The sequence below is a fragment of the Apodemus sylvaticus genome, chromosome 1, assembly GCF_947179515.1.
Source record: "Apodemus sylvaticus chromosome 1, mApoSyl1.1, whole genome shotgun sequence".
In the NCBI taxonomy this organism is placed as follows: Eukaryota; Metazoa; Chordata; class Mammalia; order Rodentia; family Muridae; genus Apodemus; species Apodemus sylvaticus.
Window position 1 is genome coordinate 50,753,991 of NC_067472.1, and position 14,417 is coordinate 50,768,407.

The 14,417-nt window shown below is 41.6% G+C and overlaps 2 protein-coding genes across 4 annotated transcripts in view; one reads left to right on the plus strand and one right to left on the minus strand.

Moving 5' to 3' along the window:
* Positions 1–14,417, plus strand: part of Dtx4 (deltex E3 ubiquitin ligase 4) — an 852,074-nt gene that overhangs the window by 50,948 nt on the left and 786,709 nt on the right. The gene's annotated exons all lie outside the window — the stretch shown is intronic.
* LOC127689637 (macrophage-expressed gene 1 protein-like) lies at positions 11,444–13,610 on the minus strand. Its single transcript, XM_052189316.1, has one exon. It carries the CDS (start codon positions 13,574–13,576, stop codon positions 11,444–11,446), a length of 2,133 nt encoding a protein of 710 aa, XP_052045276.1. The 5' UTR covers positions 13,577–13,610.

The window sequence follows — 14,417 nt, forward strand, 5'->3', positions numbered from 1 at the left end:
AGAATAGACACTCCACTATTTCAATAGCCGACATTGCTAACTTTGATTTCCTCTTGAATTCTTTTTTTCTTTTTTTTTCTTTTTCTTTTTTTATTGAAAAGGGAAGTATAAACACTTTGTGATAAAATTAAAGATTTACATGGAAAGTATTTCAGATAAATTAGAAGAGATACATAGAAAAACACGTTAAAGTAACAATTTTCATGGAAAATTAAAGAGTAAAGTGTTAGACATGTAAAACATTGCCTAATTAATTGAAATATGAAATAGAAACATTTGTGATAGAATTGAAGATTTACATGGAAAACATTTCTGATAAAATCATAGAAAAATTTTAGATGTTAAAATTTTTAAACATGTTAGAATTGAAGATTATCATGGAAAATTTTATATAGATGTAATAATAGTAGGCATAAAAGTATTCCTGTTGATTGAAAGTGGAATTATAAACATTTTCTGACAAACTTGAAGATTTACATGGAAAATATTTCTGATAAAATTGAAGAAATATATAGAAAAACATGTTAAAATTAAAGATCATCATGGAAATTCTATAGATAAAGTAATAGGCATAAAAATAATTCTAAGTTGATTAATGTTGGAATTATAAACATTTTCAGATAAAACTGAAGATTCACATGGAAAATATTTCTGGTAAAATTCAAGAAATATATAGAAAAAGGTTAAAATTGACTATTTCATGGAAAATTTTACATATAAAATTGGTAGATATGAAAACTCTAAATTAATTGAAGGTGGAATGGCCACAGTTGTCTAGTGAAGCCTGTAAAAATGATATTTTACAGGCAGAGGCAGGAAATGTCTCCTGGGAAAAGTGAAACTCTCTATATAATCAGAAGCTGAAAATCTCACTTGGCAATTCTAAAAACTCTCCTTATTCCTAATGACTGAGACATAGTATAACCAAGAATCCAACTTGTAGCCCAAAAATTTTGCTATGCTTTGCTCTAACCATTTATGTTATTATGGTAGAAAAAGCCTTTCAAGAACTCTTAAATCACAGGTTCTTCCTTGTTTTTTCTTAGTCATTCCTTTCAGGGCAGGTGGATTCTGAAATAATAGGCCTAAACTAAGGAGATTTACATCTGAAGAACCTTAATACAAATGGCTGTTGGACCAGGCAGTAAAAATTTACATTTGAGTTGGTACCTAATTCATAGCTACTTTCCCCCATACTTTCTGTCTTGCATCTGAATTTGGATATCCCAGAGACATCAACTGACAAGTTAATCCCCTTTAACTCTTGATTTTGCTTGTTATGCAGACAGGCTATCTCTCTACCCAGGCCCACCTGGATAGGAAGGGAAGTTTGTGAAGAACTGCTTTTGTGTTACAGACCACACCTAGGGAGTCTTTAACCAAAACATTTTTAGCTCATCCAGGTATGATTCAAGAGGCAGTAGATACTTTTTACTCAGAGAGGCAATAGATACTTTTTACTGAGATAGACACTCGGAGGAGGAATGAGTTAGAGTTCACATTTCCATACTTGTTATCACACAATTCAGAATAACAGTCAATGTTTCCCTAAAATGAAATTTTTATTATTTATTATAATCACTAGGTTTTGAAATGTATAAAACCATTTTTGTTAAATATATTGAAATATTCTGAATCATAGAAAATCTGTTTTATTGTTCCCTTATTGCCACAGGATTGTAATTCTTTGCATTTTGCTGGGCACAGTTTTTTTTTTTCTGTTTAATTCTAAATAATTTTTAATTACATTTTTTTTTTTATTTGTTGAGCACTGAGCCCTAAATGGGACATCTCTATCAGCATTACCACCACTCCTCAGGCTCAAGGAACACTGTGGAAGTCTGAGCAGGAAGAATGTAAGAGTCAAAGGTACCGTGAAATGCTGTCATACAAATGTGACACAACCTCCATAAGCATGAATACACAGTGGTACAGATACTTGTATAAGAGTGGGTTCTTCACACTCTATAATGGATAGAGATGTCATGGGACCCAGCCCCTCCCCAAGGAGCTCTTGTTGCCTACTAATGGTTCCTGTGGGAGGAGGTACCATTTTCTTCAATGTTTCTTTCTCTTGTCTTCATCTTCCAGTTGACTTGGTGAAACAAAGTCAAAGTTACCATCAAATTACTCAAATAGATCAAAATAGAAATAAGAACATTAGCTTAAGTAGTGATTCTACCTCAGCATATACCTAGTTGGGATCTTCAGTTCCTTTGTTGAAATAGAATGTGTGTGTGTGTGTGTGTGTGTGTGTGTGTATGTGTAAATGTTAAAAAATTAGGTTAAAAGTGTTACTGCATTGCGGATTTATTCAGTTCCTAGATTTTGTTCTGTTTTACACAGTCACTCGAGTTTCTGAGTTGCTATTTTGACAAATAAGGATGTAAAATAGGAGATTTTAGAGCTGAAACGACATTAATATCCAAGGGCTATCACTGACAGCCGACAAGTTTTGGGTTTCCCCTAAACTTTCATCTCCAAGGCAGTGAAGCAAACAGTAGCACCTACGGCAAGTACTAGGAGAAGCAGCTCAGAGTTCTGGCCCTGGGCACCAGCAGAGCACTCATGGGTATAGGCAGGAGCTCCACAATTATCAGCTTTTGCTCTCTGCGTTTCCTGCGAAGGCTGAAGATGGTTTTGATAGATCATTCCTCTCAGGATTTGGAAGAGGGCATGTTAGCAGACCTGAGGAGCATGCCTTTTCCCTGCCAATTTATGACAGTATCTGGAGCCATATTAACTAAGAAGGATGCCTGAATATTTTATTAACATCGTGAACACAGGGAAACAGTTATAGTGACATCTGAGTTAATACATGGGCCAAGAAAAAGTTGTTGATTGCTTGATTTATTAAGGAATTCATTCTAGACTTCCTTTAGATTAGAGCAGACAGTCATTTTCCTGTAAAGGGCCAACCCACTTGTAAGTATTTTAGACTTTGTCAGTGAATTGTCTCTTCTGTGCAAAGATGGATGAAGAGTAAACACAGACATGACTGTGTTCTATTAAGTCATTACTTACAAAAATGGTCTAGAACGGACTTGGCTTGGGATCTGCTGCTTACTGATTTGTTATTAAGGATTATAAACTGTCACAATTTGAACATGGAAAAATGCTCGCCTTCACTCACTCATTGTGAGAAAATAAAATGAGCAGAGGTCTCATTTCATCCCAATGAAATTATCAGTAAAAGACAAATAAATGGTGACAAGAACTCAGAGAAATGGAGACTCTTAAGCCCTATTGATGAGAATAGAAGTTAGTATAGGCATATGAAAAATGGTGTCTTAGTCAGGGTTTCTATTCCTGCACAAACATCATGACTAAGAAGCAAGTTGGGGAGGAAAGGGTTTATTCAGTTTAAATTCCACATTACTGTTCATCACTAAATGAAGTCAGGACTGAAACTCAAGCAGGTTAGGAAGCAGGAGCTGATGCAGAGGCCATGGAGGGATGTTTCTTACTGGCTTGCTTCCCCTGGCTTGCTCAGCCTGCTCTCTTATAGAACCCAAGAGCACCAGCCCAGAGATAGTACCACCCACAAGGGGCCCTCCTCCCTTGATCACTAATTGAGGAAATGTTCTACAGCTGAATCTCATTGAGGCACTTCCCCAACAGAAGCTCCTTTCTCTGTGATAACCCCAGCCTATGTCAAGTTGACACATAAAACCAGCCAGTACAAATGGTATGGACACTTCTCAAGTATCTCAAACTAAACTTTGGTATCTTCTAGCATGCCAGGTATGTGCTCAAAGGAAATGAAATCATTATACCAAAAGGATCCTTGCACCCTGATGTGTGCTGTGACACTTCCCATGGCAGCCAAAATATGGAACAAACCATGGTGCCTTTCACCCAATGAATGAAGAAAATCAAATACTACTCAGATAGAATGAAATCATGTCCTCTGCAGTAATTTGGATGTTGTTAAAGAACATTATAGTAAATGAATCTAGATGGGCACAGAAAGATGTCCAGAGTAAGTTCTCAATCATTTATAAAAACCAGCAAGCTTGTTGATGCACAGAATGGAACAGAGGACACTAGTGGTGAGAAGAGCAGGATGTAAGAGGGTAGGAAGAGAGTAAGAGGGGATTTTATTTTATTTAAATATTTTACTTGTTGGCAATAGCATACTTGAATATAACACATTCTGCTCATACCCATCCCTCTACCTTCTCTTATCTTCCACTTATCTTCCTCCTTCTCCCTGTCAAGTCCCCATTACCATTTTCTTGTCCCTTTATTTTGCTTTTTGTTTTTGCTTTGTGACTCACCAAGCTTAACAAGGGATACTTACGTGGACTTGGATGTGAAGATGTCCACTGCAGCATGTAACTCACCAGTGACTACTTCACTAAAGACAACTTCTTCCTTTCTCCCAGCATTCTTTAGCTGACCTCTTCTTCCTTGTGTGAGTCCCAGCGGGGACCCATGAGCTCCTTCCCCATCTTTGGCTAAATATTTACTGTCTCAGTCTTGTGCAGTCCTCATGCTAGCAACTGTCACGAGTGCATGAATGCCTGCCTTGGTCACGTCGTAGTCATAAGACAATGTTTCAAGGCCTTCCTTCCTATTCAGCTCTTACATGCTTACCTCTACAGGAGGGAATTTAAGAAGTGGGAGAGGGTCTAGGGAGAAGGAAGGCAGAAGAAAAGTGGGAGGGTATGCTCAGTGCTCAATATATGCATGGATAAGAATATCATAGTAGGCCAAGGAGATAATGGTCAGTAAAGTGCTTGACATGTGAATAGGCAGACCTGAATTTGACTACCCAGCACCCAGATTGCAAAGCAGAAAGGCACAGGTCTTTAATCTCAATGCTGAGTGGGGAGTAGAGACAGAGGCTTCCTGGAACTCACTGGCCAGCCAGCCTATACAAACAGTTAGCTTCAGATTCAGTGAGAGACTTTGACTCAAAAACAAAGAATCAAAGAAACAAGGTAGAGTTGGGGGAAAAGGTGGGGGATGGGGGTCCGCGTGGCCCCTTGAACACTGTCAGGCAGGGCTTGCATAGGAGAAGACTAGCCTGCAGAGCCCTCATAGGGAAAAACTGGCGGGCAAGGCCCACATAAGGGAAAACTGGCTAGGCCCGTGCACCACACCAGGATGGGGATGGTGGGCACCCCTGTAGAGCGACAGGCTGCCTGGCTAATGGGGAGAGGGGTCCTTGCTCAGAAGGTGGTGCCTTTCTGGCATGGGCCTCCTGGGTACCTGTTGAGGAAGCTTGACTGAGAAGAGAATGGGTCCTTTCCTGGTGGCTGGAAACGCTGAGACCTGCTCCATGTCCTCACACGGCGGGTTTTGATAAGAAGAGACAGTTCATAGTTTCAATGCTTTATTACAGAAAAGTAGGCAACAGCCAGGTAACTGTAGGGTGGGGGAAGCTGGCTGTAGCCTGGTGACTAAAGGGGTGGAGTCCAGCCAGAACACTAGGGTTCTGGGGCATGGCCATATAACTGATGGCCACAGGATTGTGGAGTTGAGGAGTCAGCAGTCTTGGAGCATGGCTCACAGAAAGTTTCGTCCCTTGTAGAGTGTTCTACTGGGTCTCCAGAGTAAGCTGTGCTCAACCAGGCTACAGACTGCCTTTACGAAGTCCCACATTAGAGAACAATAGAAGGTGCCCGACTTCCTTTTCTGGCCTGGCCTCCACATGTGTGTACACAGGCATGCATACTCATATATACTTGGATTTCACCTCTGCCCCTAACACACACACACACACACACACACACACACACACATGCACAAAGCAGCACAGAGCTAGCTGGGACAGTGGAGAGACTGCATTCAATTCCTCCCCATTCTGCCACTAAGCTGCTGTTGGCTAGAAGGCAGTCAAGTTCTGTCTTTAAGTCTCTGTTTGCCTATTTGCAGAATCTGCTAAAGTTCTTTCTAGTGTGTCTGATACATGGCCCAGGATCTGCAAACCAATTATAGCAATCTTATTGACTCTAGACTGTGACCGATGTGTTTCACTTGGTCAGTTTAAGGATATTCTTAGATTATGCCATACACTTCCCCTTTAGTGCATCAGCTAACACTTCCTCTTAGTGAGTGCTTCCCTTCTGCATTGTGTGATTTATGAAACTTTAGTTTATTTCCACTAGAACAGTTTGTGGTGAGGTGGTTTGCCCAGCTTGTGATAGTATCTGTCCCTAGTCCCCAAATTTTTAGCTTTGTCTCTGGCTGAGACGCCTGAGACACTCGCATGGTGTTTGTGCTAATTCCTTTGTTTTGGAGAATGGGAACTAGAGTCACATCTGTGTTGATTCAGGTCTTTTTGACGGTTGAGACAGTTTGTAACCCCTGGAACACTGAACACAAAACCAGTGACCTGTGTCCTTCTTACATCCTTCAAGGCCCCAGGAATCCCCTTGGGGTCAGGGGAAAATCTCTTGCCCTTTCTCTTGTGTCAACCCATAAAAGTACAGTCACTGATTTTAAGGAAGTCAAACCCTGGGCACTAGCAACTTTGTTTCCCAAGAGAAGCCCTAATGTGCTCACCTGGGCCAAGCAGTGGTCAGTCCCCTGGCTTTCACAGTGTCTGCACCAGCAGCCATATTCTCCCTCCATAAGACTCTAGGGGTGACAAGTGGAATTGGAGGCATACCTTGTGGGATGCTGATCCCTCTGTGCCTCTGTGTTTCCATTCCCCTCTCCTTTCTGAAGATTCAGACCTCTCTGTGATATCATAGTTGATCAAATGTACATGCCCTGCTCTTTCTCTACTTTGTGCTTATATTGTATAACAATATTTCAGGAAAAGTGAGAATAAATTTCTACTCATCCCAAATATAGAACTGATGACCCACCAACCACCAAAATCCATGTTGTGAGCCAATGGATTTTTGTTTGGTTTTGTTTTCTTGCAGTAATGTGGGTAAGGTGTTAGTTAAAGAATCAGAAACGACACAAAGACTGCTGTGTCTCCAATGGCCTACCCTAGCCTAGGTGACAACACACAGAAATGAGACACTGGAACCCACTGAATAGCCTGCAGGCAGCTCAACAGCGTGGAGACTCTTTCAGCCAGCTCATGTGATAAGAACCTCTTCCAGGTAACTGATGATCACTGCCTCTTCCAGGCAACTTGGCTGGTTTGAACCTCTTCTAGGTTCTTCAGCTTGCTTGAAAATGTCCCTCAGCAGTTCTTACTGCTTGTATATGCTTGCTGATAGTAGGACCTAGTATACCTGGTTTTCTTAGTTAAAATTTTATTGCTGTGAAGAGATGCTATGACCAACTTGTACAAAGAAAAACATTTTATTGGGGGCTGACTTACAAAGGATAAGTCCACTGTCATCATGGTGGGAAACATGGTAGCATGCAGGTACACATAGTGTTGAAGAAGTAGAGAGTTCTACATCCAGATCAAAGACAGAAAGAAGAGAGACACTGGGCCAACCTGAGCATTTGAAACCTCAAAGTCCACCTTTATTGACACATTTCCTCCAACAAAATTGCATCTACTCCAACAAGGCCACACCTTCTAATAGAGCCTGTGTGTGTGTGTGTGTGTGTGTGTGTGTGTGTGTGAGAGAGAGAGAGAGAGAGAGAGAGAGAGAGAGAGAGAGAGAGAGAGAGAGAGAAATTTCCTGAAGCTTTTGAGTTGATTATTTCCTAAGTGTCCTGGTTAGTTTTTTGTCAACTTGACACAAGCCAAAGTCATTTGGTAAGAGGGAACATAACTTAAGAAAATGCCCCCAACAGATTGGCCTGTGAGCAAGCCTGAAGGGCATTTTCTTGATTAGTGATTAATGTGAGAAGACTCACATCAATGTGGTACCACCGCTGGACTTGCAGTTTTGGGTTATATAAGAATGCAAGCTGAGCAAGCCATAGGCTCTGTACCCTAAGCAGTGTTCTTCCAAGGCCTCTGCTTCACTTCCTACCTCCAGATTCCTGCCTTGAGTTCCTGTCCTGACGTTCCGAGGCCATGGAGTGTGACCTACAGAATGAAATATTTAATTTCCCCTTAGAACATTCTATGTCTTAAGAAGTGTCCCTCCGAGACAGAATGGTTTTTCTTGAAGGACATTGATATACAACAACATGAAAACATGGAGAATAGATCTGCCCAGAATTAGAAACAATTACTGCCCCCTGTGCTTAGCTGTTGCTAACAGCATCTAAATGAGGGTTTCTGGGAGAAATGACTCTTGGCTGGTGAATGTTCAGATGTCAGGGCTGTGCTTGTGGCTGAAGTTGTTGGCATTGTTCTGTGGAAGGAAATTGCCCCTAGTGACCATGAGGTGTCTGTGCAGAACAATAAAGTGCAAATGAACAAGCAGTCATTACTCCTAAGGTCCTTTCGTAGAAGTGCTTTGGCACCTGTCTCAGAAGCATATGGGTTATTTCCGCTATCTGTGGGCAACCTCAATCCAACTAGCTAAATAAAGAGAAACCCCCTTTTTTATTTTCTTAAAATTTCGACATCTGTTCTACCCACATATTTGACCTAGTTTGACTCCTAGGTTCCTCCTAAAGAAACAGACCACATAGCATGTGTGAACTTGTGATAGAATAGTTATTTTAAAAACCATGAATATTAACTTCTTTCTTCTTACTATTTAGTTATTTTGATTTTATGTTTACAAGTGTTTTTCTTACTTTAGATCCCCTGGAACTGGAGTTACAGAGGGTTGTGAGCTCTTGTATGGGTGTTACAAATACAAGCCCAGAGAGCAGCAAGTGCTTTCAACTGCTGAGCCATCTCTCAGCCTGAAGGGTAACTTCTTGAAAGTGGCCTTGCTTGTTACTACAGTGTAGTGTCTGATTAACTCATTTGCAGGCAAGTTTTTTCCCCCTTCAAGTAAATATTTAATATTAATCACTTTAACCTAGGTGAGGGTGCAAGAATAAGAAAGAACTGAAAAGGTTCCATTATCACTAAACTGTCTTAATCTCTGATATCCTATAGAATGTGGCTTTCTCATAAGCCAGGCCTTATCTAGCCACAGACACCAAGTGTAGAAATTTAGAAGCCAGCAGAGCCCAGGAGTCCTGCTCAGGGATCTGGGTCTGACTTCTGTGAGGTGGCTTGAGTGTGAACCAGAAGCCCTCAAATTCTGACTTCATACAGATGACCACTAAGACAGATACACATTTTAATAAATATGTTTGTGCATTTTTAGGAATATACGTTAGTGAAATACTTTTGTCTCAATAGGGACAGTTGGTTGTTCATTAAAAGTCTAGGAGCCTCCTGCTGTGCTGTGCTTGGCAGAGTCAATAATCCTTAAAGAATTTACAGAGGAAAATCAGTACTTTAGAAGAAATCATTAGCTTGGCTGAACATACAAAATTCACTCAGAGCCCATAGACCACAGTGGAAAATGTCTTAATACTGAACATTTTAATACCAAAAAAAAGGCAGGTTTTGTGAAGGGCATAGACAATCAACCCCTTGGTGGATAGTCAGCAGGGAAGACTTCCAACTCAGCTATTTATTCCTCTCCATATCTCAGCTGGAAATGAATGAGAAATTTTCCTCCTAATCCCAGAGGCTGAGACACATGGAGCACTTCAGGAGGGCCTACTCTGTACACAGGCCCTCACTGTTAATATAAAGGAGAAGACACATCATCTTTCATAGAAGATTGCTTAGTCACTTAAATTCTCAGATATGAAAATTGAGTAAAAGCACAGCTATTGCTAGGTTTCAGTCATGCAGCCTGCTAAATGGTCCATGGAAGCCATCTCAGATATGAAATGTATGTCACAGGTGGCTCTGGGCAACTGTTCCAGCTAACTTAATGATGCAAATTTTTTTTAAATAACATCAACCCTGTTTCTAGCAGTGAAAACAAGCAAAACCTAAATGGATAGGACCTATGTCTTCTGTTTGGCATTAGTTTTAGGGAGAAAGTAATACTTAAATGTGGACTTATATTGATTTTGATATCTTTCACTTCTAGGAAAATAAATACTTACTGTAATAGGGGTGTATCTATTCATTTGACTACATTGTATCTGTACTCACACTTCTGATGGGAAAACATTAAGGGTGAGTGCTAGTCACAGAAAGAGAAACGGTTATACTTTTGGTAACATGGAAAACTAAACTATAGTAATTGATCCATTTAAAAAATAGTTCCTTTCCCTGTCCAATCTATGATGAGCTCAAAGGTAGACATCAGTTGACTAGAAGAAACCAGCAAGTTGACTGGAGCTGTCACCTGGGAGGCTCTGCTAGTGCATGATAAATACAGAGGGGGCCACTCTCAGCCAGCCTCTGAACTGAGCACAGGATCCCCAATGGAGGAGCTAGAGAAAGGACCCAAGGAGCTGAAGGGGTTTGCAGCACCACAGGAGGAACAACAATATGAGTCACCCAGTACTCCCAGAGCTCCCAGGGACAAAACCATCAACCAGAGAGTACACATGGAATTACCCATGGCTCCAGACACATCGGCAACAGGGACGGTCTGCTTAGACACCAAAGGGAGGACAGGTTGTTGGTCCTGGAAAGACTTGATGCCATAGTGCAGAGGAATGCCAGGACAGGGAAGGGGAGGAGGATTGATTGGGGAAGGGGAGATGGCTTATGGGATTCTTGGGGGAGAGGGGAACCAGGAAAGGGGACAACATTTGAATATAAATAAGAAAATATATCTAAAATATATTTTGAAAAATTTTTGAAATGTAAATAAAGAATATAAAGAAAAAAAATAAACCAGCAAGTTACTAAAACATTGGAGTCCTCTTCAGTTTTTACATTTCTTGATTTATTTCTAGTTCCCCACCATCCTTTTGCCTTTGACATGAGAAGTTACATGAGAAGTTGTAAGTTAAAATTGTTTCTGAAGCTTGTTGATACTACTCAGTGGTCTAGAAATGGGTTGGCAAGGTAAATTCTAACTGTGGGGCAGACATAGAAAGTGGACTCGCTCTGCCCTCTGCACCCTTCAGGCTCACAGAGAGATGATGCAGTCATCAATACAGTTTTGGAGTCTCCACAGCACTGGCTGAACAGGACCATCTGTGTGTTTTCAGAGCCTAAAACCCAAAATAAGATACAGGGAAGGCAACGTGTCCATGCTCACAAATTGGAAAACCTCTGCCAACTTCACAGTAAGTGCAGCTTCATCCCAAAATTCTTGTTGCTCCCCACCCCAGTTGTTCTTGCATGCAGAGATTCGGGGGAAGACACCAGCGGCTTGTTTGGAAATGATAGTAGCTTTCCTACTATGGCTGAGAACCTGGGCCTGTTTTTGCTGAGTGGATTGCAAGTCTTCCTTCCCTTGTCTTGTTTGCACAGATTCTTTAATTCCCAATGTGAAGACATAAACATTACCACAGAATTATAAAAAACCTTCTTTCTGTTGCGACTTCTGCTTTACTTCTTAGGAAGGCAGAGGTGGAGAAGAAAGGACTGAAAAAGGAGCATGAACCTGTGACTGGAGATGAGAGGAACTGTTTCTTTAAGGAGGAACTAAGCAGGATTTGGATCCTGCAGTCCATCAGGAGTGGCTCTAGCTCTTGGAAAAGGAAGAAACGTCTGTCTTCTTGGAACTTCACTGGATTCATTCTTCTTAAACCTCCGGTTGCCATAGATGGCCATGGCTGTTAAAATCCCTAATGCTAACATAACCCCAACTGTGATTCCAGCAGCTGATCCTCCTGATAGCCCACCACTTTTTGATGGCTCCTCTAACCCCCATTGCAGGGTATAGGGGTCCTTAACCCAGAATTTGGCATTCTCACTACCTGTCATCTCTACTGGGTCGGTGAAAAACTCATTCATAGGTAGCTGTGTGTAAGGTGGGAGCCTAGCAGGGGCCAGAGATGCTTTGGTAAATATTCCAGCCTTGACACAGTAGGACACTTGGCATCCATCAATGATCACAGCTAGCTGTTGGCTGAAGCCCCCAGGACACTTTTGCAGAAATGATTTCTCTACGTCTCTTGATGTGGAAGAATCATACATGGGGTTCCCTTTTGTGCAGCTAAAGAACCCGCCAAAAGGGACTGAAGATTTGGGCCCCAACTCATGATCCAGAGAAACACATACCTTGAGGTTCTCAAACAGCTTCAGAGGAAAATAACTGGTTGGGCATGACTGTGCATTTGTCATAGGGTTGGTGCTCTTGTCAGTGAAGACTCCTCCAAAGAGAATTCCTGAGTTGTCTGGTACTTCGCTACTGGCCACACACCAATAAGCGCTAAGTTCAGCCTTGGCCACTCGGAACACATCTTTGCACTCTGTATGACAGAATATCGTGAGACTACATTTATATCTACATTCCTTTTCGGTATAACCCTTCTCCTGCATCTGAGACAGCAGGTGGACAGGGGTGTAGCCAGAGGAACAAGAGAAATCACCAGTAAGCGGATTCTTCTGATAGAAATCTTGGCACATGTCAACCTTACCTTGCCCTGATAATTGGCCACACAATTGATAAACCCCTCCAAAGGGAGAGTTGACTACTTTACCATCACAAGAGCCATCATCTGTATTGGCTTGAAAATTGAAGTTGGGGGAGTTGATATCTGTGCAGCCTGGGTATGTGTTAAAGTTGTAATAGCTTTTCGCAGCAGTTTCCACAGTTTTCGCCAGCTGCTCCACCAAGTGGTGTGGAAAACCAGGAAGCTTTTCAGGCTTGATAAAGAAATGCAGAGGCAAGCCAGTGCGGTCCACTGCCACCAGGTGATTAACGATGCCATTCTGCCAGGTTTCGATAGTCATCCCTGGGTAGAAGGGAATTCCTCCAATGCTCTGCACCCTAGAATTGGTTCTGTTTTCAAGATAGCCTGTGGCCATGTTATTTTGATAGTTAAAGCCTGCATCTATTTTAAAGTTCACAACCTTTGCAAAGGTAAATCCAGCAGATGCAGCCACAGCAGCACGATTTCCCTTATTGTTCTTAAGGTAGGAGGACTTTACATGATCCTCCTGGATAAGTGCAGCCCCAGCATCCACACTAGTGATTATGTGAGTGCCATAGTTGAGGACCAAGAGTTCTGCCAAGTAGGTGGCCATCTTCGTCTGGTTTTTCTCTAGACGGTCACAGATTTCCATGAGCTCCTTCTTAAACCCCAAGCTCAGTTCTGCATTTGGGTTGGTTTTCACTGTATAGACCAAATTTCTCACCTGTGCTCGTGTGGTTACAGCCTGGTCTCTCACTTGAATGGTCTTTATCCTTTGGAACTCAGTAGAGAACTTGCCGTTGACTTTGGGAAGATAATCAAGATTCATGTTGATAGAAAATGAGGTGGTACTTCGGTAATTTTCCCAGGATTCCAGGATTTCTGAGTTCAACTCCAGATTGCTCTCTTTCTGAGGAATAGTAAAGACCTCATCAGGGATGATGTACTGCCCATCTTCTGTGGTTTTACAGTTGGTGTATGTCAAGTCCACCACTTGTCCCATGTCCATATTCCTCAGGTTATCCCAGCCTCCTCCAGGTAGCACTTCCAAAACAGGTAGATGCAGAGTGTTCTGGCACTTTTGGAAACCATCCTCATGGATCTCTTCAAGTGCCTTCTCTACTTCAGCATATGCCACTGTTGTCCAGATGAAGACCATGGCAATGAAGCCGTTCATGGTGCAAGTTGTCCCAGACATACACCAGTCCTGAACATCCACCAGACAGCCTGGTGCAAACAAAAAGATGGGAAAGAAAGCAGTTTCTTAAATAGAAATTCAACAATTCTCTAAAACCATAAATTGTTCTTCAGGCTATGCTAACTGCAAAATAGGCAAATGGAAGTTGGTTGGAGTATTTAAGACCACTAGGACATGTAAATTATAGTGTAACATATCCCTGAACATATACTCTCCATAAGTCACTCCCATGTTTTTTTGTTTTATTTTTTTGCCCCAGCTGTTCACCCTGCAAAAGTGATGAGTTCTCAGAAAAAACAAGTCCCACATCTCACCTCTTCTCTACCTGAAGAGCCTTCTGTAGTGTTTTCTTCGCGCTCTAAGATTTGTTCAATCTTGGTTCACTGTTCTGCTCTCTTTTCAGTCTCCAGTGCTGAATTCTTTTGCTGAAAATGAGGAGTCCGTAGCAACATCTGCCCTTCTTGACACGCTTTTATCTCCACCAGACCCAGGGTATTTCTATCTCATGGACAAGCCTTGATTTCTCATTGGCTTACTAAGCTTGGAGGGTGTCCTTCCAGAAGAAAGGAAATGAAGTAGCCCTCACGCACATTTTGTGATGTCTCATTACTACTAAGCCCTCATGTCCTGGTGTGGAGGTGATATTATCTGGGACTGAGATGAAGAATGAAGATAATTCTGTTTGCAGTGTTCTGGTACATCAGTCTGTCTTGTCCCAAGCATTCCATGGGGGAGTGAGGGACTTCGCAGAGCTGTCATCAGTTTTTGTTTTTGTTGTTTTCTTTTTAGATAGAAATAGAAGACAAAAATCACTCTATGATCTCAATTTTAATTTATTAAA